Source organism: Coregonus clupeaformis, chromosome 35, assembly GCF_020615455.1.
Source record: "Coregonus clupeaformis isolate EN_2021a chromosome 35, ASM2061545v1, whole genome shotgun sequence".
In the NCBI taxonomy this organism is placed as follows: domain Eukaryota; kingdom Metazoa; phylum Chordata; class Actinopteri; order Salmoniformes; family Salmonidae; genus Coregonus; species Coregonus clupeaformis.
In genome coordinates, this window is record NC_059226.1 from 26,798,905 (window position 1) to 26,822,633 (window position 23,729).

A 23,729-nucleotide genomic window follows, 5' to 3' on the forward strand; every position below is an offset into this window, starting at 1 on the left:
TGTCCTGTTGGAAAGTGAACCTTCGCCCCAGTCTGAGGTCCTGAGCGCTCTGGAGCAGGTTTTCATCAAGGATCTCTCTGTACTTTGCTCCGTTCATCTTTCCCTCGATCCTGACTAGTCTCCCAGTCCCTGCCGCTGAAAAACATCCCCACAGCATGATGCTGCCACCACCATGCTTCACCATAGGGATGGTGCAGGTTTCCTCCAGACATGATGCTTGGCATTCAGGGCAATGAGTTCAATCTTGGTTTCATCAGACCAGATAATCTTGTTTCTCATGGTCTGAGAGTCTTTAGGTGCCTTTTGGCAAACTCCAAGCGGGCTGTCACGTGCCTTTTACTGAGGAGTGGCTTCTGTCTGGCCACTCTACCATAAAGGCCTGATTGGTGGAGTGCTACAGAGATGGTTGTCCTTCTGGAAGGTTCTCCCATCTCCACAGAGGAACTCTGGAGCTCTATCAGAGTGACCATCAGATTCTTGGTCACCTCCATGACCAAGGCCCTTCTCCCCCGATTGCTCAGTTTGGCCTGGCGGCCAGCTCTAGGAAGAGTCTTGGTGGTTCCAAACTTCTTCCATTTAAGAATGATGGAGGCCACTGTGTTCTTGGGGACCTTCAATGCTGCAGAAATCTTTTGGTACCCTTCCCCAGATCTGTGCCTCGACACAATCCTGTCTCAGAGCTCTACGGACAATTCCTTCGACCTCATGGCTTGGTTTTTGCTCTATCAACTGTGGGACCTTATATAGACAGGTGTGTGCCTTTCAAATCATGTCCAATCAATTGAATTTACCACAGGTGGACTCCAATCAAGTTGTAGAAACATCTCAAGGATGATCAATGGAAACCGGATGCACCTGAGCTACATTTTGAGTCTCATAGCAAAGTGCTTGAATATTTAATTTCTGTTTTTTATTTTTTTATAGATTTGCACAAAAAAATAACCTGTTTTCGCTTTGTCATTATGGGGTATTGTGTGTAGATTGAGGATTTTTATTTATTTAATCCATTTTAGAATAAGGCTGTAACGTAACAAAATGTGGAGGAAGGGATCTGAACACTTTCCGAATGCATTGTAGGTAGTATATACTGGTAGTATAATGTACAGTTGCTAGGTGATGACACTTTACAATTGGGGTCCTCCAGGGATCCATCTTAGTGTCTGCTAATGCAAAAATGTAATGTAAATGCATGTCTGTTAATATTCAAGTGGATGCAGATGATTCTGTAACTGTTATTTCTACACTGGGTCAAAACAAGCAATGTGATTGGTTGAGAGGCGTTCTGTGTGATTGGTGGTCGCTTAGGTCACCCATTCTAACGTTCAATCGAACAGTAACTGAATGCCTCGATGCTTGTCTGCCTGCTTTATATAGTAAGCCATGGCTAACCATTTTCGTGAATGGGGTGGTGTACCTAATAAACTGGCTACTGAGCGTATATATACTGAATGTAGATAATATACAGGTCATGCATGTATCTCTACGCAGGTCAGTGAGCACTACTCCAATACCCTGCCCGTCCGCAGGCCCCAGCCTGCCAAGAACAAGACCTCTGTTGGTAAGAGAACCTAAGCTAACTCTGCTAGTCTCTGGCAGATAACTGTATACTGTTACGTTACTGTCTGGTAAGAGAACCTAAGCTAACTCTGCTAGTCTCTGGCAGATAACTGTATACTGTTACGTTACTGTCTGGTAATAGAACCGTATACTGCCAGCGTCACGTACACAGGTTAGTCTCCCCAAAGCAGATAGCAATAACAATGACGACATGAATCAGCTAGTCTTAGTAACCAAGTTAGCAACTAACATAGCAACTTCCTTAGTAACAACTCTTACAGGAGCCACGTAGTGCTGTGTAGAGTGACACTGATGCCCCTCCTCCTCCACCGCGGCCCCAGGTGAGACCCGTACCCTGCCCAGGTCTAGCTCCATGGCTGCGGGGCTGGAGAAGAACGGTCGCGCCCGTGTCCAGGCCATCTTCTCCCACGCGGCCGGAGACAACAGCACCCTGCTCAGCTTCTCTGAGGGAGATGTCATTACCCTGCTTGTCCCGGAGGCCCGCGATGGATGGCACTATGGGGAGAATGACAAGAACAAGATGTAAGTGTCTCTAGTCTGGCACAGAGACATGGAATGAAAGCTTGTGTGTCCAGTACTGCATATCAGTGTTGGCTGCTGAGGGGAGGACAGCTCATAAAAATGTCTGGAACAGAGTGAACGGAATGGCATCAAACACCTGGAAACCATGGAAACCATGTGTTTGATGTATTTGATACCATCCCACCTATTCAGCTCCAGCCATTACCACAAGCCCGTCCTCCCCAATTAAGGTGCCACCAACCTCCTGTGCTGCATATTAACATGTAGACTGACATTCAGAACTGAGGTTTTTTGCGCAAGTCTTTGATTGACATCAATGCGTGATTTCCACAGAAGTCGGAGTTAAACCGCAGATCTCAAGATAGGATTCAGCTCCAATGCAGTTTACAGCAGGCATCATTTTACCTCATCTTCCCTGTTTCCCCCTTCAGGCGCGGCTGGTTCCCCTTCTCTTACACACGTGTGCTGCCAGAGAGTGAGAAGGAGAAGCTCCAGGTGAAGTAAGTAACTAATGTCCTAGCCAGTACTATACCGTTCAGGCTGGAACAATAACGTGAGACATGTCTAAAGTGTCCAGTGCCATCTCTTCACCTCTGGACACAGTAAATATTGATTTGATTGGTTGAATGATTGCTGTCCCCTGCAGTCTGCACCATGGGAAGAGCAGCAGCACCGGAAACCTGCTGGAGAGCGACATGTCTCTGCCCATGCCTGACTACGGCCTGACTGCCCGCCTGCTGGCACAGAGCCTGGCACAGAGCAGACCCAGACCTTACAGCATGGCAGGCTTTGCCACACAGGTCAGTGTTAGCGAGCGCACACACAGTCGGACAGATGCAGACAGACGGACGGACGGACACTGACACACACCTACACACACACCAGGCCACGGCCCTACACCATCGCAGGCTTCTCTACACAACTGAAACCGACAGCCATATACTTCTAAAGACACACGACACGACAAACAGAATCTCCAACTCAGAACACGCCCTCTTCACAGTAATCCACTGTGGTTGATTCAGTCTGGAGAGTAGAGGTGTCTGGTCTGATCAGTTGTCTGGAGGACTCCAGTCAGTTTGGTGTATTGTTCTGTCAACACAATGTAAAGTGAGGAGTAGTACTGCAGGAGAAGACAGGGATATAGAGTACGGACACAGCTCTGGCACCACCTGCTGGAGGCTCTTTCAATAACTGGTTTTATACATGAGAGTTTCTGAAAGTACCTCAGTAAAATAGACACAGTGTGAATGATCATGCATGACCATACAGTTATACATAGTCGTGGATATATCATTAGGCCATGCTAATGTTATCTTTTTATGGTATTAACTATTCACTGCAGGAATGAACTGTGTGTTAAGGAGGGTTCTAATGTAGGAATGAACTGTGTGTTAAGGAGGGTTCTAATGTAGGAATGAACTGTGTGTTAAGGAGGGTTCTAATGTAGGAATGAACTGTGTGTTAAGGAGGGTTCTAATGTAGGAATGAACTGTGTGTTAAGGAGGGTTCTAATGTAGGAATGAACTGTGTGTTAAGGAGGGTTCTGATGTAGGAATGAACTGTGTGTTAAGGAGGGTTCTAATGTAGGAATGAACTGTGTGTTAAGGAGGGTTCTAATGTAGGAATGAACTGTGTGTTAAGGAGTGTTCTAATGTAGGAATGAACTGTGTCATGATAATGTTCTTTTCCATTTCAGCCTGCCCTTGAGGACTATGACAGTCGCTTTGCTGCTGCAAGGTAAGACCCTTATTATCAACCGCCCTGAACTACTGACCTGGTAGTTACATTGGGTGGTATGAATGACTGATCACCGTGAAGTATGAATGTGAACTACTGTACTGACCTGGTAGTTACATTGGGTGGTATGAATGACTGATCACCATGAAGTATGAATGTGAACTACTGTACTGACCTGGTAGTTACATTGGGTGGTATGAATGACTGATCACCATGAAGTATGAATGTGAACTACTGTACTGACCATGGCGGCAGGTAGCTTAGTGGTTAAGAGCGTTGTGCCAGTAACCGAAAGGTCGCTGGTTCTAATCCCTGAGCCGACTAGGTGAAAAATCTGTCGATGTGCCCTTGAGCAAGGCACTTAACCCTAATTGCTCATGTAAGTCGCTCTGGATAAGAGCGTCTGCTAAATGACTAAAATGTAAAATGTAAATGTAGTTACATTGGGTGGTATGAATGACTGATCATGATGAAGTATGAATGTGAACTACTGTACTGACCTGGTAGTTACATTGGGTGGTATGAATGACTGATCATGATGAAGTATGAATGTGAACTACTGTACTGACCTGGTAGTTACATTGGGTGGTATGAATGACTGATCATGATGTAGAATGAATGTGTGACAAGATACACAGGACTGACTAGACTGGGTATGCGAGTAAAAATAAACTACAATGAACAAAAATATAATCGCAACATGCAACAATTTCAAAGATTTTACTTAGTTACAGTTCATATAAGGAAATCAGTCAATTGAAATAAATAAATTAGGCCCTAGTCTATGGATTTCACATGACTGGGAATACAGATATGCATCTGTTGGTAACAGATACCTTAATTAAAAAGTAGGACCGTGGATCAGAAAACCAGTCAGTATCTGTAGTGACCACCATTTGCCTCATGCGGCGTGACACATCTCCTTCGCATAGAGTTGATCAGGCTGTTGATTGTGACCTGTGGAATGTTGTCCCACTCCTCTTCAATGGCTGTGCAAAGTTGCTGGATATTGGGGGGAACTGGGACACGCTGTCGTACACGTCGATCCAGAGCATCCCAAACATGCTCAATGGGTGACATTTCTGGTGAGTATGCAGGCCATGGAAGAACTGGGACTTTTTCAGCTTCCAGGAATTGTGTACAGATCCTTGCGACATGGGGCCGTGCATTATTATGCTGAAACATGAGGTGATAGCGGCAGATGAATGACACGACGATGGGCCTCAGGATCTCGGCATGGTGTCTCTGTGCATTCAAATTGCCATCGATAAAATGCAATTGTGTTCGTTGTCCGTAGCTTATGCCTGCCCATAACCCCACCGCCACCATGGGGCACTCTGTTCACAACGTTGTCATCAGCAAACCGCTCACCCACACGACGCTCTGCCATCTGCCTGGTACAGTTAAAACCGGGATTAATCCGTGGAGAGACAGTTTTTTTTCCGGTTGTGCAAACCCACGGTTTCATCAGTTTTCCAGATGGCTGGCCCCGGACGATCCCGCAGGTGAAGAAGCTGGATGTGGAGGGCTTGCGTGGTTACACGTGGTCTGCGGTTGTGAGGCCGGTTGGACGTACTGCCAAATTCTCCAAAACGACGTTGGAGGCAGCTTATGGTAGAGAAATGAACATTAAATTATCTGGCAACAGCTCTGGTGGACATTCCTGCAGTCAGCATGCCAATTGCACACTCCCTCAAAACTTGGGATATCTGTGCCATTGTGTTGTGTGACAAAACGAGACATTTTAAAGTGGCCTTTTATTGTCCCCAGCACAAGGTGCAGCTGTGTAATGATCATGCCGTTTAATCAACTTCTTGATATGCCACACCTGTCAGGTGGATGTGTCATCTTGGGAAAGGAGCAATGCTCACTAACAGTGAGGTAAACAAATGTGTGCACAGAATCTGAGATAAATTATATTTTTTGAGCGTATGGAACATTTATGTGATCTTTTATTTCAGTTCATGAAACATGGGACCAACACTTTACATGTTGTGTTTATATTTTTGTTCAGTATAGATCAGTAAGGACCAATATTGTTTTGAAGAGGAAGTTTAACTTTAGCTGTTTAGTCTGAGTTAAAACTTTGAGACATTGCAGCTCTACAGGCTTTGGATAGAAGTGTCTGCTAAATGGCATATATTACACTGCTCAAAAAAATAAAGGGAACACTTAAACAACACAATGTAACTCCAAGTCAATCACACTTCTGTGAAATCAAACTGTCCACTTAGGAAGCAACACTGATTGACAATACATTTCACATGCTGTTGTGCAAATGGAATAGACAACAGGTGGAAATTATAGGCAATTAGCAAGACACCCCCAATAAAGGAGTGGTTTTGCAGGTGGTGACCACAGACCACTTCTCAGTTCCTATGCTTCCTGGCTGATGTTTTGGTCACTTTTGAATGCTGGCGGTGCTTTCACTCTAGAGAGACGGAGTCTACAACCCACACAAGTGGCTCAGGTAGTGCAGCTCATCCAGGATGGCACATCAATGCGAGCTGTGGCAAGAAGGTTTGCTGTGTCTGTCAGCGTAGTGTCCAGAGCATGGAGGCGCTACCAGGAGACAGGCCAGTACATCAGGAGACGTGGAGGAGGCCGTAGGAGGGCAACAACCCAGCAGCAGGACTGCTACCTCCGCCTTTGTGCAAGGAGGAGCACTGCCAGAGCCCTGCAAAATGACCTCCAGCAGGCCACAAATGTGCATGTGTCTGCTCAAACGGTCAGAAACAGACTCCATGAGGGTGGTATGAGGGCCCGACGTCCACAGGTGGGGGTTGTGCTTACAGCCCAACACCGTGCAGGACGTTTGGCATTTGCCAGAGAACACCAAGATTGGCAAATTCCCACTGGCGCCCTGTGCTCTTCACAGATGAAAGCAGGTTCACACTGAGCACATGTGACAGACGTGACAGAGTCTGGAGACGCCGTGGAGAACGTTCTGCTGCCTGCAACATCCTCCAGCATGACCGGTTTGGCGGTGGGTCAGTCATGGTGTGGGGGTGGTTTTTCTTTGGGGGGCCGCACAGCCCTCCATGTGCTCGCCAGAGGTAGCCTGACTGCCATTAGGTACCGAGATGAGATCCTCAGACCCCTTGTGAGACCATATGCTGGTGCGGTTGGCCCTGGGTTCCTCCTAATGCAAGACAATGCTAGACCTCATGTGGCTGGAGTGTGTCAGCAGTTCCTGCAAGAGGAAGGCATTGATGCTATGGACTGGCCTGCCCGTTCCCCAGACCTGAATCCAATTGAGCACATCTGGGACATCATGTCTCGCTCCATCCACCAATGCCACGTTGCACCACAGACTGTCCAGGATTTGGCGGATGCTTTAGTCCAGGTCTGGGAGGAGATCCCTCAGGAGACCATCCACCACCTCATCAGGAGCATGCCCAGGCGTTGTAGGGAGGTCATACAGGCACGTGGAGGCCACACACACTACTGAGCCTCATTTTGACTTGTTTTAAGGACATTACATCAAAGTTGGATCAGCCTGTAGTGTGGTTTTCCACTTTAATTTTGAGGGTGACTCCAAATCCAGACCTCCATGGGTTGATAAATTTGATTTCCATTGATAATTTTTGTGTGATTTTGTTGTCAGCACATTCAACTATGTAAAGAAAAAAGTATTTAATAAGATTATTTCATTCATTCAGATCTAGGATGTGTTATTTTAGTGTTCCCTTTATTTTTTTGAGCAGGACCTGAGGAAGCTTTCATTTCTCCTCTTTTCGGCTCTTGCTTGCTTTTGCCTCAAACTCTTCTGACTCCATAGCTGCTTTACTGATTTGTGTTATTTAATGACAACAGCATTTCATAGAACTAGTGTCTAGAATTTTTATTTTTCAACTGTTTCTGAGTCAGTGTTTGTGTCCCAAATGGCACCCTATTCCCTACATAGTGCACTACCCAATGGGCCTTTTTCAGAAGTAGTGCAGTTTATTTGGAATAGGGTGCCATTTGGGACGGCGTCAGTTTCTGTAATCCAATCAGAAGTCAGATCCACTGCTGTGGGAGGAAGGGATTGTTTTATTTCTGTCTCTGTCTGATGACGGGATAGGTGTGTGTGTGTGTGTGTGTGTGCACGTGTTTACTTGTACGTATGCGTGTTGTGACAGATATCGAATTACATCATTCTGACCTCACTGTTGACGTCACTGCTTGGTGAGGCCGGAGCTCTGATGAGCTCTGGTCTGGCGCTCCAAGTCCTTCTACATAGAGTTTGATAGAGAGCTCTTTTTTTGCATTTTTGCCAAAATGGTTTCTGTGGCAGCATGGGTAGCGCCATTGAGAGATGTCTCAATTTTAAAGGAAAACTCCACCCAAAAACGGTCCTTTTGGTATTTGTTTCATTAGTCCATTGTTGACATAGTCCCAAAAATGTTTTGCTTGTTAGCACTCAAGTTGTCAAGATATGTAACTTTCAAAATAAAGAAATCATCCCCGTATGATGCATTTTTTTATCATATGATGCTGCTTTGTACGGGGATGATTTCTGTATTTTCAAAGTTACATATCTTGAAAACTTGAGTGCTGACAAACAAAACATTTTTGGGACTATGTCAACAATGGAGCTTTCCTTTAAAGGAAAAAAGGCAATTTCTTCTACTTCTTCTATTGACAGTCGGTTAACAGACTGAAAGGATCAACACTGCCACCTGTAGTCTGTTGTCTGATATAAAGCCATGGTTGGCTATTTACTACCACCTCCAGTTATGGAATGTTTGTTCCGTAGTATCATTCATTGGCTGATCCCTCCTGATGACCTGGATGGAATCATGTGATCCTTCTTTAACCCATAGGAAGTCCCACCCAGTTGACTACTTAAAAATGGTGAAAGTCCTCAATGGCGCTGTGCATGCTAAAACAGGCTTTGTTGCACTTGAGCTGTCTATCCAAGTCTATGGTCGTTTCACATACTCCTTCTGTTCCTGAATATCTGATTCTGGATCAGATCTTGTATTTATAGACCTAACGGCCCAGGGTGTCTCCACCCTAGAGGCTCTGTACTCATCTTACACCAGACCCCCACTGCCAACCACATGACTTGGATGACCTCATCACAAATGGCCTCTAGGTTACTTGGGTTGAATTTGCATATTGTTCAAACAGACAAGTGATTCTGTGAAACATTCAAATATCAATACATTTGATTCCTTTACCCTTCAGAAGTTATTTTTCTGCTATCATCATTAATATTCCGATAGTGATATAGAGGCCTGGGTCGTGTTCATTAGGTTACCAAACGGAAGGAAACTGACTGAAACAAGGAGGTACTAACCTGGACTTGTACAATAAGAAATGCAAATATCCATTGCAAAGCGTTTTGTGTGTCCTAATGAACATGACCCTGATGAGGTAAGTCCCATCTTGGTAACTATGGCAGCCAGGTGTGTTTTGGTGTAGGTGGGAGGGAGGTACTTGCTACTCATGGTGAATGTTTGAGATGGACAACACTGCAATCTGACTGTGCAGAATCACTGATCTCCAACTAACTACTGCTCACTACTCATCATGTGATCAAGATGAGTGATTCTGTGCCTTGCCTTGTTCAAACTGATCCCCTCAAAACACGCTGATGGTACAGCACCCCTCTCCTCCCAAAGCCACCCCTGCCTGCCTGCCCGCCCTCCTTGCCTTGTGGCTATCTTGTCCCTCCATCTTCTCTCGGAGTGTGTCTATTCTCTTCCCACCTGGCAAGCTTCCTTTCTCTTTGTTCCTTGTTCCACAGTTCTGATCCCGATGGCAAATTGATTTCGACAGTGTGAGAACAGACAGACAGAGACAGCTCCCTACCGGATAGCACAGGGGTTTCCCGTCTCATCTCCCTCTCTCTTCCCAGCCCCCCCTTAGTCTTCCTAGTGTATCTCCCCCTCAGTCTCCCTGTATCCCCCTCCTCCCCCCTGCTTCCACGCACTCCTTCTCCAAGTGGAAGAGCCCCGAGTCTCATCCCTCCTTTCTGTCCTCTCTTCCTCTCCTCGATCCCTCCTTCACTCCTTCCTTCCTTCCTCGGGTCGGTGGCGGTGACAGTGGCGGTTGGTGGGTGGAGGATGAGGAGGGCGCTGAGAGGGAGAGCCAGGGAGGAGCCCGTCCACCAATCAGCTTGCAGCGTTTCCCACTCTGAACTTTTGAACTTCTCTATCTAATCAATGTCCGTGCGAGAGACAAAATGGACACTACTAACTCTCAATCTCAAACAAGAGACTGCCTTTGCCACTGCTTGTCTTTGACTTTCATGCATGTACATGGTTGTGTCATTTTGTTAAATCTGAAAAGACATGTTCATGTACGGTACAAGTGCCAAAAAAATATCAACATTGTATTGTATACAGTCATTGTACTCACTCAGCCGCTGAACTGGACTGAACTGCCTTTTCTAAAGCACATGTGGAACGACTAAACATGATGATGGAGACTTTGGATGTGTCTCAAATGGCACCCTATACCCTATGTACTTTTGACCAGGGCCCATAGGGCCTGCTCTATAGGGAATAGGGTGCCATTTGGGACGCAACGTTGGTTTGCAGTGAGGCTGTGCAGATATTCTGTCTGTCGTTCCTTTGATATACACTAGGTGGTGCTGCACTCATTGCCTGGTGTGAACTGTCAATGCTGAAGTCGATTTTAGATTTTTGTCGACGGCATCATATGCCTTACTTCTGAAATGTTCCTTTTCTCTGTGGTAGTTTAATGTGCAACTGAGGTTGTGGAATATAAATATCTTAGTTCAACTTGGACACCCCTTCAAATTGTCACAAGAATCGCTTTTGTTTTATCAACTTTTGTCTGGGTAATTATTACCATCCATGACATATATTTCATATTTTCCTATTTTTTTAATTCTTTAAATCAAGATGTTTATTTTGAAAAGAGGTTAAAAAAAATATCTGCTTTCAAACTCCGATCACACTACAAACCTCCAGTCCTTTCTAGGACCTCCTCCAAGCCATCCCAAAAGTGGTCAGTCTCAAATATTCATTTTTCTTGAAATACTCCTTGGTGGACCTCAGATTGGACCTTTTCTGAACCCTAAATATGCTCTTTCAGCAGTCGGGGTTAGTCATCATTGACCCCTCTACAACCTTTTGACCCTTCCATGACCTTTGTCTAATTTTCTCCATAACTGCTGTGATCTAGTTGAAAGAAAGTATAAACAAAATGTTTAATAATAGGATTATGATCGTATGTCCTCAGTGATTGTCCTTTTTGGTCTTAATTTCTTTGAAAATGCGTTGTGTCATTGTAAAAAGATTTCCAGAAAAAGAAGACAAAATATTTATTTGAATAATATGTTATTATTATTATTATTATTATTATCTTTGAGCATGCTACGGAGCAATGATCAGAAATGTGATACTATTGAACTTTGACATTGAATGTATGGTGACTTTTTACAAAAAGTATTCTAAATAAAACATATATCCTATATATTAATAAACAGTTTGTTCAGACGAGAGATCTGTTCTGTCAAATTAATGACTTAAAAAATATATTTGAAATTATTTAATTTGAATTTTTTTCTATTTTGATTGACATCAGTGTGTTTTGGACCAGTACTGGGCAAACTTGTTCTTTTTTCGGCCATCTTTTTTTTTGTGAATCATCACTCGCCACATAATTTCCCACATATGCAGTATTGTTTGTTGTCATGGCGTCCACACCTCATCCCTACCTCTCCCTGTCCACCTCATCCTCTCCCTCTACACACTACCTCTGACATCACATAGTACTCCCATAGCAACCGAGCTCTGATCACCACCTCATCATGATGTGATTTGAACCATTTGAGTATCAGTGTTGTGGTGTGAATGTGTGTTTGTGAATGGTACTGTAGATGTTCCTCTCCTTTCCTTCCTGCCTCCTCTCCTTTCCTTCGCTTCCTGCCTCCTCTCCTTTCCTTCCTGCCTCCTCTCCTTTCCTTCCTGCCTCCTCTCCTTTCCTTCCTGCCTCCTCTCCTTTCCTTCCTTCCTCCTCTCCTTTCCTTCTTTAGACAGTATTTCTCTAGTTTTGCTGCCATGTGAATATAATCCTGGTTTGCGTTTGAACTTTGAGTTGTATTAGGGTGATAGCCTGAAGCCATAGGCTGCATCCCAAATGGCACCCATATTCCCTACACAGTGTACTACGTTTGACCAGGGCCCATGTAGGTAATAGGGTGTAATTTGGGACGCTACCCTAGTTTCTGTGGATGTAACACACTGTATAATACTGTTGGATCTTACCTAGTGGAGTAGTGGTTCCCAACCGGTTTGATTTGACCCAGTAGAGCGGTGGTTCCCAACCTTTTTCGGTTACTGTACCACCAATTGATTTCTGCTCTGCCCGGAGTTTCCCTGAACTACCCCCCTCATGTGCATTTTACCAGTAACCCTGTGGTTAGGCCAAGTACCCCCAGGGGTCCTAGTACCCCTGGTTGGGAACCACTGTAGCAGAGAAGGTGCTGTCCAATGCAGCCACGCACGTCCCCCTTTACAGCCCTGTGGTTAGGCTTTTTACACATGTCTGCAGAGAAACATCGGGCTGTTACTTGGCTAAGTCAAGGGCATGAAACGTGTACTGTCAGTCTTCCATCGTTCTTCACAGATCCAGACTAAGGGCTGGCTTCCCAGACACAGATGAATCCTGTAGTCTTGAACAAAAAATAATTTCTCAAGTAAGCATGATTTTAGTCCAGGACTAGGTTGCCTCCCAAATGGCACCATATTCCCTTTATAGTGCACTACTTTACAGGACTCTGGTCAAAAGTAGCACACTATATAGGGAATTGGGTGCCATTTTGGATGCATTACAGGTTTAATTTGTGCCTGGGAAATTAACCCTATATCAGTTAACCTATGTTCATCTGACATCAAACTAACTAGCTGTGCCAATGCCTTTAAGAACTGTGACCTCACCATGCATGACTTCAGTATGAGAGATGAGCCTTAAGCACCCTATTCCTTATGTAGTGCACAGCATAGGGAGTAGGGTGCTGTTTTGGATGCACACTAAGGCACTCAAACCCAAGGGTTTTCTTTACCTTCCAGTTTGGGTCCAGAAATGTCCCGGTTCTGAAAGAACAGGACGTCAGTAAGTCAACAGCCTCCATCGCCGCTCGCTCGCTTACTCAGCCAACCAACTAATCACACACTCTCTGGTTCTCTCGGCTGTCATTGGCTGTCTGGCTTCAGTAAGGTGCTGGGCATCACTGTTCCCCCCCTTTTCCAACCTTCGACCTCTCTGATTTGCTTTCCTTCCTGAGGCAGGGTTTCTTCCAGCCAATCCAGGAGGCCCTGGGTTGCAAAATAATGTGTGTTTTTCCATGGAGGTAAAAGTGTCAGAGAAGACTCTTAAATCCTTCTAACCCTGCATGCATGTCTGTTCTCAGAGTAAATGTTTAACTCTTAACTCCAATAATAAGCACTACAGCATTGTTTGTCCTCGCCTGCATGCTGGCTCTAACATTTGCTTTATAAATAACTACAGACACACATTCAGAAACAAAAGTATTTAGGCAGTGGAAAACTACTACTGTTAATGCACTTTCTGATTTCTCTAGGGGTCTACTGAAGATAAATACCTTTGGGTGGGTGTTGAGTTGGGATTAGGGGTTTGACCCAAGTGTCTTCCATGTGTGTTCTATCCAGACTAACCATCTCTCTTCCCTGCCCCCCTCTCTCCGCAGTGACCGAGCCCTGGAGATTTACTTCAGACAACCCATCAATGATGACAGATCTGCCCCCATATTCTACTAGCATGGGCCCTGACAGCACCCCTGCAGGCCCCTGTGGGTCCCTGGCCCCTCAACCTCCCCTTAACACCTCTGTAGGCCCCTGGCCTCTCAACCTCCCCTTAACACCTCTGTAGGCCCCTGGGCTCTCAACCTCCCCTTAACCTCTGTAGGCCCCTATGGGTTCCTGGCCCCTCAACCTCTCCTCACAACACCCCTGTAGGCCTCTGGGGGTCCCTGGCCTCTCACCTTCCCTATTACAACACCCCTGTAGGCCCCTGTAGGTCCCTGGCCTCTCACCCTTCCCTTAAACACCCTGTAGGCACCTGGGGGTCCCTGGCCCCTCCCCCTAACCAGCCTGTAGGTCACTGGCCTCTCCCCCTTACCTTAACACTTCTTTAGGCCCCTGTAGGTCCCTGGCCTCTCACCCTTCCCTTAAACACCCCTGTAGGTCCCTGGCCCCTCCCCCTAACCAGCCTGTAGGTCCTTGGCCTCTCACCCTCCCCTTAACACCACTGTAGGTCCCTGGGGGTCCTTGGCCTCTCCTCACCCTCCACTTAACACCCCTGTAGGTCCCTGGGGGTCCCTGGCCTATCTAGCTGTCGCAATACTGATAATGATAAACATTGATCTGCATTTCTATGTTCCTGTAACTTTAAATAATGTACAGCAATTAGGAGGTTGAAGGTAAATACTGAGAGGGAGGACAACGTGTGGTGTGTATATAGGTTATATTACAGTAAATTGATAAAGTTACACTGGATGTAGATGTACAGTATAACATAAGTACATTTCTAAATACTTGTTTCATTTTAAAACTATTACTTGATACTCTAGACCAAGTCTGCCCAACCCTCCTCCTGAAGATCTACTGTCCTGAAGGTTCAGTCCAACCCTCTTCCTGAAGATCTACCGTCCTGTAGGTTCAGTCCAACCCTCTTCCTGAAGATCTACCATCCTGTAGGTTCAGTCCAACCCTCTTCCTGAAGATCTACTGTCCTGAGGTTCAGTCCAACCCTCTTCCTACAGGACAGTAGATCTTCAGGAAGAGGGTTGGACTGAAAAACCTACAGGATGGTAGATCTTCAGGAAGAGGGTTGGACTGAAAAACCTACAGGACGGTAGATCTTCAGGAAGAGGGTTGGACTGAAAAACCTACAGGACGGTAGATCTTCAGGAAGAGGGTTGGACTGAAAAACCTACAGGACGGTAGATCTTCAGGAAGAGGGTTGGACTGAAAAACCTACAGGATGGTAGATCTTCAGGAAGAGGGTTGGACTGAACCTACAGGATGGTAGATCTTCAGGAAGAGGGTTGGACTGAACTTACAGGATGGTAGATCTTCAGGAAGATGGTTGGACTGAACCTACAGGATGGTAGATCTTCAGGAAGAGGGTTGGACTGAACCTACAGGATGGTAGATCTTCAGGAAGAGGGTTGGACTGAACCTACAGGATGGTAGATCTGCAGGAAGATGGTTGGACTGAACCTACAGGATGGTAGATCTTCAGGAAGAGGGTTGGACTGAACCTACAGGATGGTAGATCTTCAGGAAGAGGGTTGGACTGGACCTACAGGATGGTAGATCTGCAGGAAGAGGGTTGGACTGGACCTACAGGTTGGTAGATCTGCAGGAAGATGGTTGGACAGCCCTGCAGCAGGCCTACATGCTAACCTAGAACTGCTGTCAACTAGGATGGGTGTTAGGGAGGTTCCACCACTACACTTACACTGCCTTGCAAAAGTGTTCATACCCCTTGGATTTCATCACATTTTGTTGTTATAAAGTGGGATTAAAATGGAATTAATTGTAATTTTTGTCAACAATCTACACAAAATACTCAAGTCAAAATGGAAGATGTTTTATTTATTTAATATGAATAGAAATTATATAACAAAAACATAGTCGTTGCATAAGTATTGAGCACCCTAAGTCAATACATGTTAGAAACACCTTTGGCAGCGATTACAGCTGTGAGTCTTCTTGGGTAAATCTTTTAAAGCTTTACACACCTGAATTGTGCAATATTAGCCCGTTATTCTTTTTTAAGTTCTTCAAGCTCTGTCAAGAAGTCTTGCCATAGATTTTCAAGCAGATTTGAGTCAAAACTGTAACTTGGCCACTCAGGAACATTCACCGTCTTCTTGGTAAGCAACTCCAGTGTAGATCTGACCTTGTGTTGTAGGTTATTGTCCTGCTGAAAAGTGAATTCCTCTCTAGTGTCTGGTGTAAAGCAGACTGAAGCAGGTTTTCCTCTAGGATTTTGCCTGTGCTTTGCTCCATCTCATTTCTTTTTATCCTGAAAAACTCCCCAGTCTTTGCCAATGTCAAGCATACCCATACCATGATGCATGGGCCCCGTGTAGCTCAGTGGGTAGAGCATGGCGCTTGCAACGCCAGGGTTGTGGGTTCGTTTCCCACGGGGGGCCAGTATGAAAAAAAAATAAATGGGGGAAAAATGTATGCACTTACTAAGTCGCTCTGGATAAGAGAGTCTGCTAAATGACTAAAATGTAAAAATGTAATGCAGCCACCACCATGCTTAAAAATAAGGAGGCAGTTACTCAGTGATGTGTTGGATTTGCCCCAAATGTAAGGCTTTGCATTTAGGCCAAAAAGTGTATTCCTTTGCCGTGTTTTTTTAAAGTATTACTTCAGTGCCTTGTTGCATACAAATATTTGTATTCTGTATATTTGCATTCTTCTTTTCAATCTGTCATTTTAAGTCATTATTGTGGAGTCACTACAATGTTGTTCGGCTATCCTCAGTTCTCTCTCATCACAGCTTTTTTTTAAATCACCAATGGCCTCATGGTAACATCCCTGAGCCATTTCATTCCTGTCCTGCAGCTCAGTTCAGAAAGACTATATTTGTGTCTGGGTTGTTTAATACATCATCCACAGCATAATTATTAACTAACCATGCTTAAAGAGATATTACATGTCTGATTTGTTATGGTTACCCATCTACCAATCACTGCCCTTCTTTATAAGGCTTTTGAAAAGCTCCCTAGTCTTTGTAGTTGAATCTGTGCTTGAAATTCAATACTTGACTGAGGGACCTTACAGATGTTGTATGTATGGAGGACAGAGGAAGGGTTAGTCATTCAGAAATCATGTCAACACCTATTATTTCACACAGGGTGAGTCCATTATGTTATTTGTTAAGCCAAACTAATTTAGGTTTGCCTGAACAATAGGGCGTAATACTTATGCAGACTATATATTTTACTTATCTATTTGTATCAATCTTCAAAAAAATGTAAATGTTTCTTCCACTTTGACATTGGAGTATTTTGAGTCGATCGTTGACAAAAAAAATTACAATTAAATCAATGTCTAAGTTTGCTAGACCAATCCATTCGTTTTAATTTGTACAAACCATGTTTTTCCATAATACCTCAGTATTCTTTGATACAACACTGTACACTTCACATGGAACATCCTATAGATAGACTACTAGACTACTAACTTACAGTAGAAGCATAGTAAAGCATTGAAGGAAGGCTTAAAGAAACCAAGTCAAATACACATATTATAAACTCTTACTTTTTCAGTCCATACCGATCTTTGTAGTGAAATGAGGTACCTTACAGCAATGTGTCCTCAAGCTAAGGCAGGGGTCATTTAGCAGCTCATCGAAATGGATAGTGATGGACAATTAATGTGCTCAAATGTAACTGCAAACATTAGCTAATGCTTCTGTACAGGCCATAGACCATTATAAATAACATACCATATTGTCTATGAGTTGTGATACAGTATACCCAGTAACATGGGGACTGTGCCTTCTACTGTCTGTCTGGTTTCCTATGCAGCTTCAGGCTAAATCATCATCCTTCTACTGTCTGTCTGGTTTCCTATGCAGCTTCAGGCTAAATCATCATCCTTCTACTGTCCGTCTGGTTTCCTATGCAGCTTCAGGCTAAATCATCATCCTTCTACTGTCCGTCTGGTTTCCTATGCAGCTTCAGGCTAAATCATCATCCTTCTACTGTCTGTCTGGTTTCCTATGCAGCTTCAGGCTAAATCATCATCCTTCTACTGTCTGTGTAGTTTCCTATGCAGCTTCAGGCTAAATCATCATCCTTCTACTGTCCGTCTGGTTTCCTATGCAGCTTCAGGCTAAATCATCATCCTTCTACTGTCTGTCTGGTTTCCTATGCAGCTTCAGGCTAAATCATCATCCTTCTACTGTCTGTCTGGTTTCCTATGCAGCTTCAGGCTAAATCATCATCCTTCTACTGTCTGTCTGGTTTCCTATGCAGCTTCAGGCTAAATCATCATCCTTCTACTGTCTGTGTAGTTTCCTATGCAGCTTCAGGCTAAATCATCATCCTTCTACTGTCTGTGTAGTTTCCTATGCAGCTTCAGGCTAAATCATCATCCTTCTACTGTCTGTGTAGTTTCCTATGCAGCTTCAGGCTAAATCATCATCCTTCTACTGTCTGTGTAGTTTCCTATGCAGCTTCAGGCTAAATCATCATCCTTCTACTGTCTGTCTGGTTTCCTATGCAGCTTCAGGCTAAATCATCATCCTTCTACTGTCTGTCTGGTTTCCTATGCAGCTTCAGGCTAAATCATCATCCTTCTACTGTCTGTGTAGTTTCCTATGCAGCTTCAGGCTAAATCATCATCCTTCTACTGTCTGTGTAGTTTCCTATGCAGCTTCAGGCTAAATCATCATCCTAAAACACTGCTATAAGCACATGGATCACTTATCTGGATATTGTTATATTGTTCTTCAGAATGTCACTGGAATGTTATTTTCTTGATTTTGATTGTTTTCTAAATGTCTGATCAGTAATTAGACTTTAAACAAATGTTGCTTGAATATGTTAAACTACTACTGTACTACTACATACTCTAACAGTAGAATACAAATAGAGAAATGCTCTAAATTCTCTTCTAAATTTCCTTCTTTTTAAAGTGAGTATTATAACTTTATAATAAGATGGGCTAAATTGCCATGTTAGCTAGCTACAGCAGAAATCAGGATGTACATGTAAATAATAGCTGATATGATTTTACGTTCAGATTTAGTTTCCTGCCTAAGAATAACAAATAGAATGTTAGTCATAGTGTGATCATGCCGCCTCAGTATTATTCACTGTAGGCATCTCTGAAATGGCACCCTATTCCCTTTTGGTCAGAGCCAATCTGTGCACTATGTAGGGAATAGGATGCCATTTTGGACACGTGTTGATTGTCTTTAATAGGGGTCAGAGAAAGGACAGTGGTCACGCTGGTTAGTGTGAATGTATGAGAGTGTGTTAGATAGCACCAGAGAGAGAAACTGATGTGAGTGTGAGAATCTGAGTCTCAATAGATAACACTGGTTGGATCCAACTGATGTGAGTGTGAGAATCTGAGTCTCAATAGAAAACACTGGTTGGATCCAACTGATATGAGTGTGAGAATCTGAGACTCAATAGATAACACTGGTTGGATCCAACTGATATGAGTGTGAGAATCTGAGTCTCAATAGACAACACTGGTTGGATCCAACTGATATGAGTGTGAATCTGAGTCTCAATAGATAACACAGTTTGGATCCAACTTTAGACGACTGTTTGAGAACAGGTAAGCCACTGGCTAGGTACACCAGAAAGGTTTCAAATACATTTTATACGGTTTTATATTTTTCTCACTCTGTTCCTATATCTGTAATGTACAAAAATGTACACATTCATGACCTTGTATGAAATAAAACAATTGGACACAAGAAATTGGACATTGATCTTTTGTCATGAAATGTTGTGTACTAATAACTGTGCTAGTCATGTCAGGAACAAAGAAGACCTGGGTGGTGTTGAGTAGAGCAGGCCGTATGAAGACCTGGGTTGTCACTTTTGTTTTGAGATGTCTTTGCAGTGGGTTTAAATGGGGCATCTAGCTCACGCCCGGGAGGCAGCCCGGATCCGAAATGAATGGAAAAAAACACCTATACGGGCGCCGGGGCGAGATTAATCATTGTTGCAAATGATGGAAATAACCAATCACGATGAGGCATCGTCAGCTGTGAACTCTATAGCATGCTTCAGACAACCACTGTAAAGTTTGACTCAAAAATTGCAATGGTAAAACATTTGATATAATTTTCACCTGACACGACCACTTTGCCTTCTCTTCATTATTGCCTAATACAGTTGAAGTCGGAAGTTTACATACACCTTAGCCAAATATATTTAAACTCAGTTTTTCACAATTCCTGACATTTAATCCTAATAAAAATTCCCTGTTTTAGGTCAGTTAGGATCACCACTTTATTTTAAGAATGTGAAATGTCAGAATAATAGCAGAGTGAATGATTTATTTCAGCTTTTATTTCTTTCATCACATTCCCAGTGGGTCAGAAGTTTACATATACTCAATTAGTATTTGGTAGCATTGCCTTTAAATTGTTTAACTTGGGTCAAACGTTTAAGGTAGACTTCCACAAGCTTCCCATAAGTTGGGTGAATTTTGGCCCATTCCTCCTGACAGAGCTGGTGTAACTGAGTCAGGTTTGTAGGCCTCCTTGCTCGCACACACTTTTTCAGTTCTGCCCACACATTTTCTATAGGATTGAGGTCAGGGCTTTGTGATGCCCACTCCAATACCTTGACTATGTTGTCCTTAAGCCACTTTGCCACAACTTTGGAAGTATGCTTGGGGTCATTGTCCATTTGGAAGACCCATTTGCAACCAAACTTTATCTTCCTGATTGATGTCTTGATGTTGCTTCAATATATGGACATAATTTTTCTTCCTCATGATGCCATCTATTTTGTGAAGTGCACCAGTCCCTCCTGCAGCAAAGCACCCCCACAGCATGATGCTGCCACCCCCGTGCTTCACGGTTGGGATGGTGTTCTTCGGCTTGCAAGCGTCCCCCTTTTCCCTCCAAACATAACGATGGTCATTATGGCCAAACAGTTCTATTTTTGTTTCATCAGACCAGAGGACATTTCTCCAAAAAGTACGATCTTTGTCCCCATGTGCAGTTGCAAACCGTAGTCTGGCTTTTTTTATGGCGGTTTTGGAGCAGTGGCTTCATCCTTGCTGAGCGGCCTTTGAGGTTATGTCGATATAGGACTCGTTTTTACTGTGGATATAGGTACTTTTGTACCTGTTTCCTCCAGCATCTTCACAAGGTCCTTTGCTATTGTTCTGGGATTGATTTGCACTTTTCGCACCAAAGTACGTTCATCTCTAGGAGACAGAACACGTCTCCTTCCTGAGAGGTATGACGGCTGTGTGGTCCCATGGTGTTTATACTTGCGTACTATTGTTTGTACAGATGAACGTGGGGATCTTCAGACGTTTGGAAATTGCTCCCAAGGATGAACAAGACTTATGGAGGTCTACAATTTATTTTCTGAGGTCTTGGCTGATTTCTTTTGATTTTCCCATGATATCAAGCAAAGAGGCACTGAGTTTGAAGGTAGGCCTTGAAATACATCCATAGGTACACCTCCAATTGACTAAAATGATGTCAATTAGCCTATCAGAAGCTTCTAAAGCCATGACATCATTTACTGGAATTTTCCAAGCTGTTTAAAGGCACAGTCAACTTAGTGTATGTAAACTTCTGATCCACTGGAATTGTGATACAGTGAATTATAAGTGAAATAATCAGTCTGTAAACAATTGTTGGAAAAATTACTTATGCACAAAGTAGATGTCCTAACCAACTTGCCAAAACTATAGTTTGTTAACAAGAAATGTGTGGAGTGGTTGAAAAACAAGTTTTAATGACTCCAACCTAAGTGTATGTAAACTTCCGACTTCAACTGTATGTTGGCATGCGTTTTATATATATATTTTTAGCAATACTGATGGTTGTTACAAGCAGAATTTTTACAACCCTAGTCAAAAAATAATAATTATGCTATAGTTTTTTGTCCTATAAGATAGAATACTATAGGAGTCCAATAGGACTGGTTCCAAAATCCGATAGGATTTTCTATTGGATTCTTGTATTGGAATCCTATAGAATAGAATCCCATAGGAGTCCAAAAGGTCTGGTTCCAAAATCGTATAGGATTTTTCTATTGGTCATACAGCAAAGGAACATGCAGCCTTGAATCACTCCCTTAGTGTGATGGTGTGTTGAAGAGGTTGAAAACCTCAGGGAATGATCACTGGTGTGTGTAGGCAAAGATGTGGCGAGTGTGCTCCTGAGAGGCTGTTCCTCAGTTTACTGGTCTTTAATCTTGATTGCAGTTTAACAAATGTTCAGGTTTCTGTGCCATATTTAGCTTTGAGATTGTACAATAAAGCTGCATGTATCCAATTGTAGTGTCCATACAATGTGGTCTGAAATAACAATGACTAGAATATCAATGCAATGGCTTGACAGGTTATAATAAGTAAGCGGGGCGAAATAACGTCCTGCTGCAGTCACTATGGGAGCACTTTCTACAGCGCCCCGTTAAAATTGTGCATAAGAGCATTTTCTGACAGTAAATTGTTAAACTTGTGAGAAATGTGTACACCATCAGCCTAAATTGAAATGTTGATTTTTTTTTTACATATTCGATCATTTTATATTGTGCAAATTTCCTGTACATTACACAACCTCACATTTTAACCACATTGATTGAGGGTAATTGCACATCGTTTTTATCTCAGATTAGTGATGTTACTATAAACGTTTATAGTTATCTTATCAAGAGTGTTAGTGATTAACTGTACTGCTAGCAACAATTTTATTCAGTTTTTTTGCCGAAGTTTACTGATACCTTTGCGTTTGTAAATGAATCCGTTATTCTGCGCTCTGGCACATTCAAACTAGAGTGCTCTGAAATCGGAGTGGAAGTGAATTTACGCGCTGGCGGATTGAGGATTTAGTAGAATTCTACTATCATTTTCAAACTCAAACTGGCAGGGATAATTCAGGGCGCTCTGTGTATAAAAGTCCATGGCCACACACCTATACATGGATTTGAGAGCCAAGCTATCACTCAAATAACAGCCAACACTTGTCACTGTTGATATCATAAGGCGGGTCGTGATTTGTTTAAGTTAAAAAACAAAGCAACTGATTTTTTCCCTTCCCCGTTTCGGTAGCCTCCCAAAACTTCCATCCGACATTCTAGAATTTAGATGACTGTCTTGAGCAAATTCTCTTCTAACCAGTGATATGAAAATGATCAGATTCCGTGTGGCCTTTGAATAGTGTTAATTTAAACGGTGTATACACCCCAAACGTTTGCCACCACTCTATTGATATCGATATGCGTGAATAACAAAATAGTGTTGCGTTTACCTTTCCGCGTTGACGACCCACTTGAAACAAAATGCAACAATTCACAATGTAGCTGTCTGTCTTCTACAAGTTGTCCTCTAACCAGTGATATCCATATTATTCACAGATTCCGTGTGGTTTTGTGGTAAGGTTAGTTTGAATAGGAAGTGCAACCCGACATCCCCCTCTCATTCTATTGATTTCAACGTGATATCAATGAGTGATTGGCAAATAAGTGTTGCGTTTCTCTTTCCGTTTTGGCCACACCCCCAATTCCAAATGCATCAATCCTAAATGTAGCTGGTTGTCTTCAGCAGGTTGGCCTCTAACAAGTAATGTAAACAATATTTCCTGTTTCCATGTGGTTTTTGAGTTGTTTGTTTCAACAGCGCATACAACCTGATTCCCCCTAATCAATATGAGTGATTAAATGCCACTTGTCAAAACAGGGTTTTTGGTGCATATGCAGTTTAAGGTGCTCGTTAAAAAAAATACAATAATCTGATTACTATTGCGGCACATGTACACATGACCAGAAGTATGTGGACACCTGCTCGTCGAACATCTCATTCCAAAATCATGGCCATTAATATGTAGTTGGTCCCCCCTTTGCTGCTATAACAGACTCCACTCTTCTGGGAAGGATTTCCACTAGATGTTGGAACATTGCTGCAGGGACTTGCTTTCATTCAGCCACGAGCATTAGTGAGGTTGGGCACTGATGTTGGGCGATTAGGCCTGGCTTGCAGTCTGCGTTCCAATGTATCCCAAAGGTGTTCAATGGGGTTGAGGTCACGGGCTCTGTGCAGGCCAGTCAAGTTCTTCCACACCGATCTCAACAAACCATTTCTGTATGGACCTCGCTTTGTGCACGGGGGCATTGTCATGCTGAAACAGGAAAGGGCCTTCCCCAAACTGTTGCCACAAAGTTGGAAGCACAG

The 23,729-nt window shown here is 43.5% G+C and overlaps 1 protein-coding gene across 3 annotated transcripts in view; it reads left to right on the plus strand.

Moving 5' to 3' along the window:
* The window catches only part of LOC121551514 (brain-specific angiogenesis inhibitor 1-associated protein 2), a 106,184-nt gene extending 91,743 nt beyond the window's left edge, over nucleotides 1-14,441 (plus strand). Inside the window, exons 10-16 of one of the 3 annotated variants that reach the window (XM_045210976.1) lie at nucleotides 1,489-1,558; nucleotides 1,899-2,100; nucleotides 2,532-2,600; nucleotides 2,747-2,900; nucleotides 3,800-3,840; nucleotides 12,873-12,915; nucleotides 13,511-13,597. In XM_045210976.1, the coding sequence (XP_045066911.1) occupies nucleotides 1,489-1,558; nucleotides 1,899-2,100; nucleotides 2,532-2,600; nucleotides 2,747-2,900; nucleotides 3,800-3,840; nucleotides 12,873-12,900 (564 nt within the window). In that variant the 3' untranslated portion in view covers nucleotides 12,901-12,915; nucleotides 13,511-13,597. Of the gene's footprint in view, nucleotides 1-1,488; nucleotides 1,559-1,898; nucleotides 2,101-2,531; nucleotides 2,601-2,746; nucleotides 2,901-3,799; nucleotides 3,841-9,577; nucleotides 11,696-12,872; nucleotides 12,916-13,510 lie in introns of those variants that run through there. The other 2 variants (XM_045210974.1, XM_045210975.1) reach the window with 2 other exon arrangements.
* Nucleotides 14,442-23,729: the final 9,288 nt, after the last annotated feature.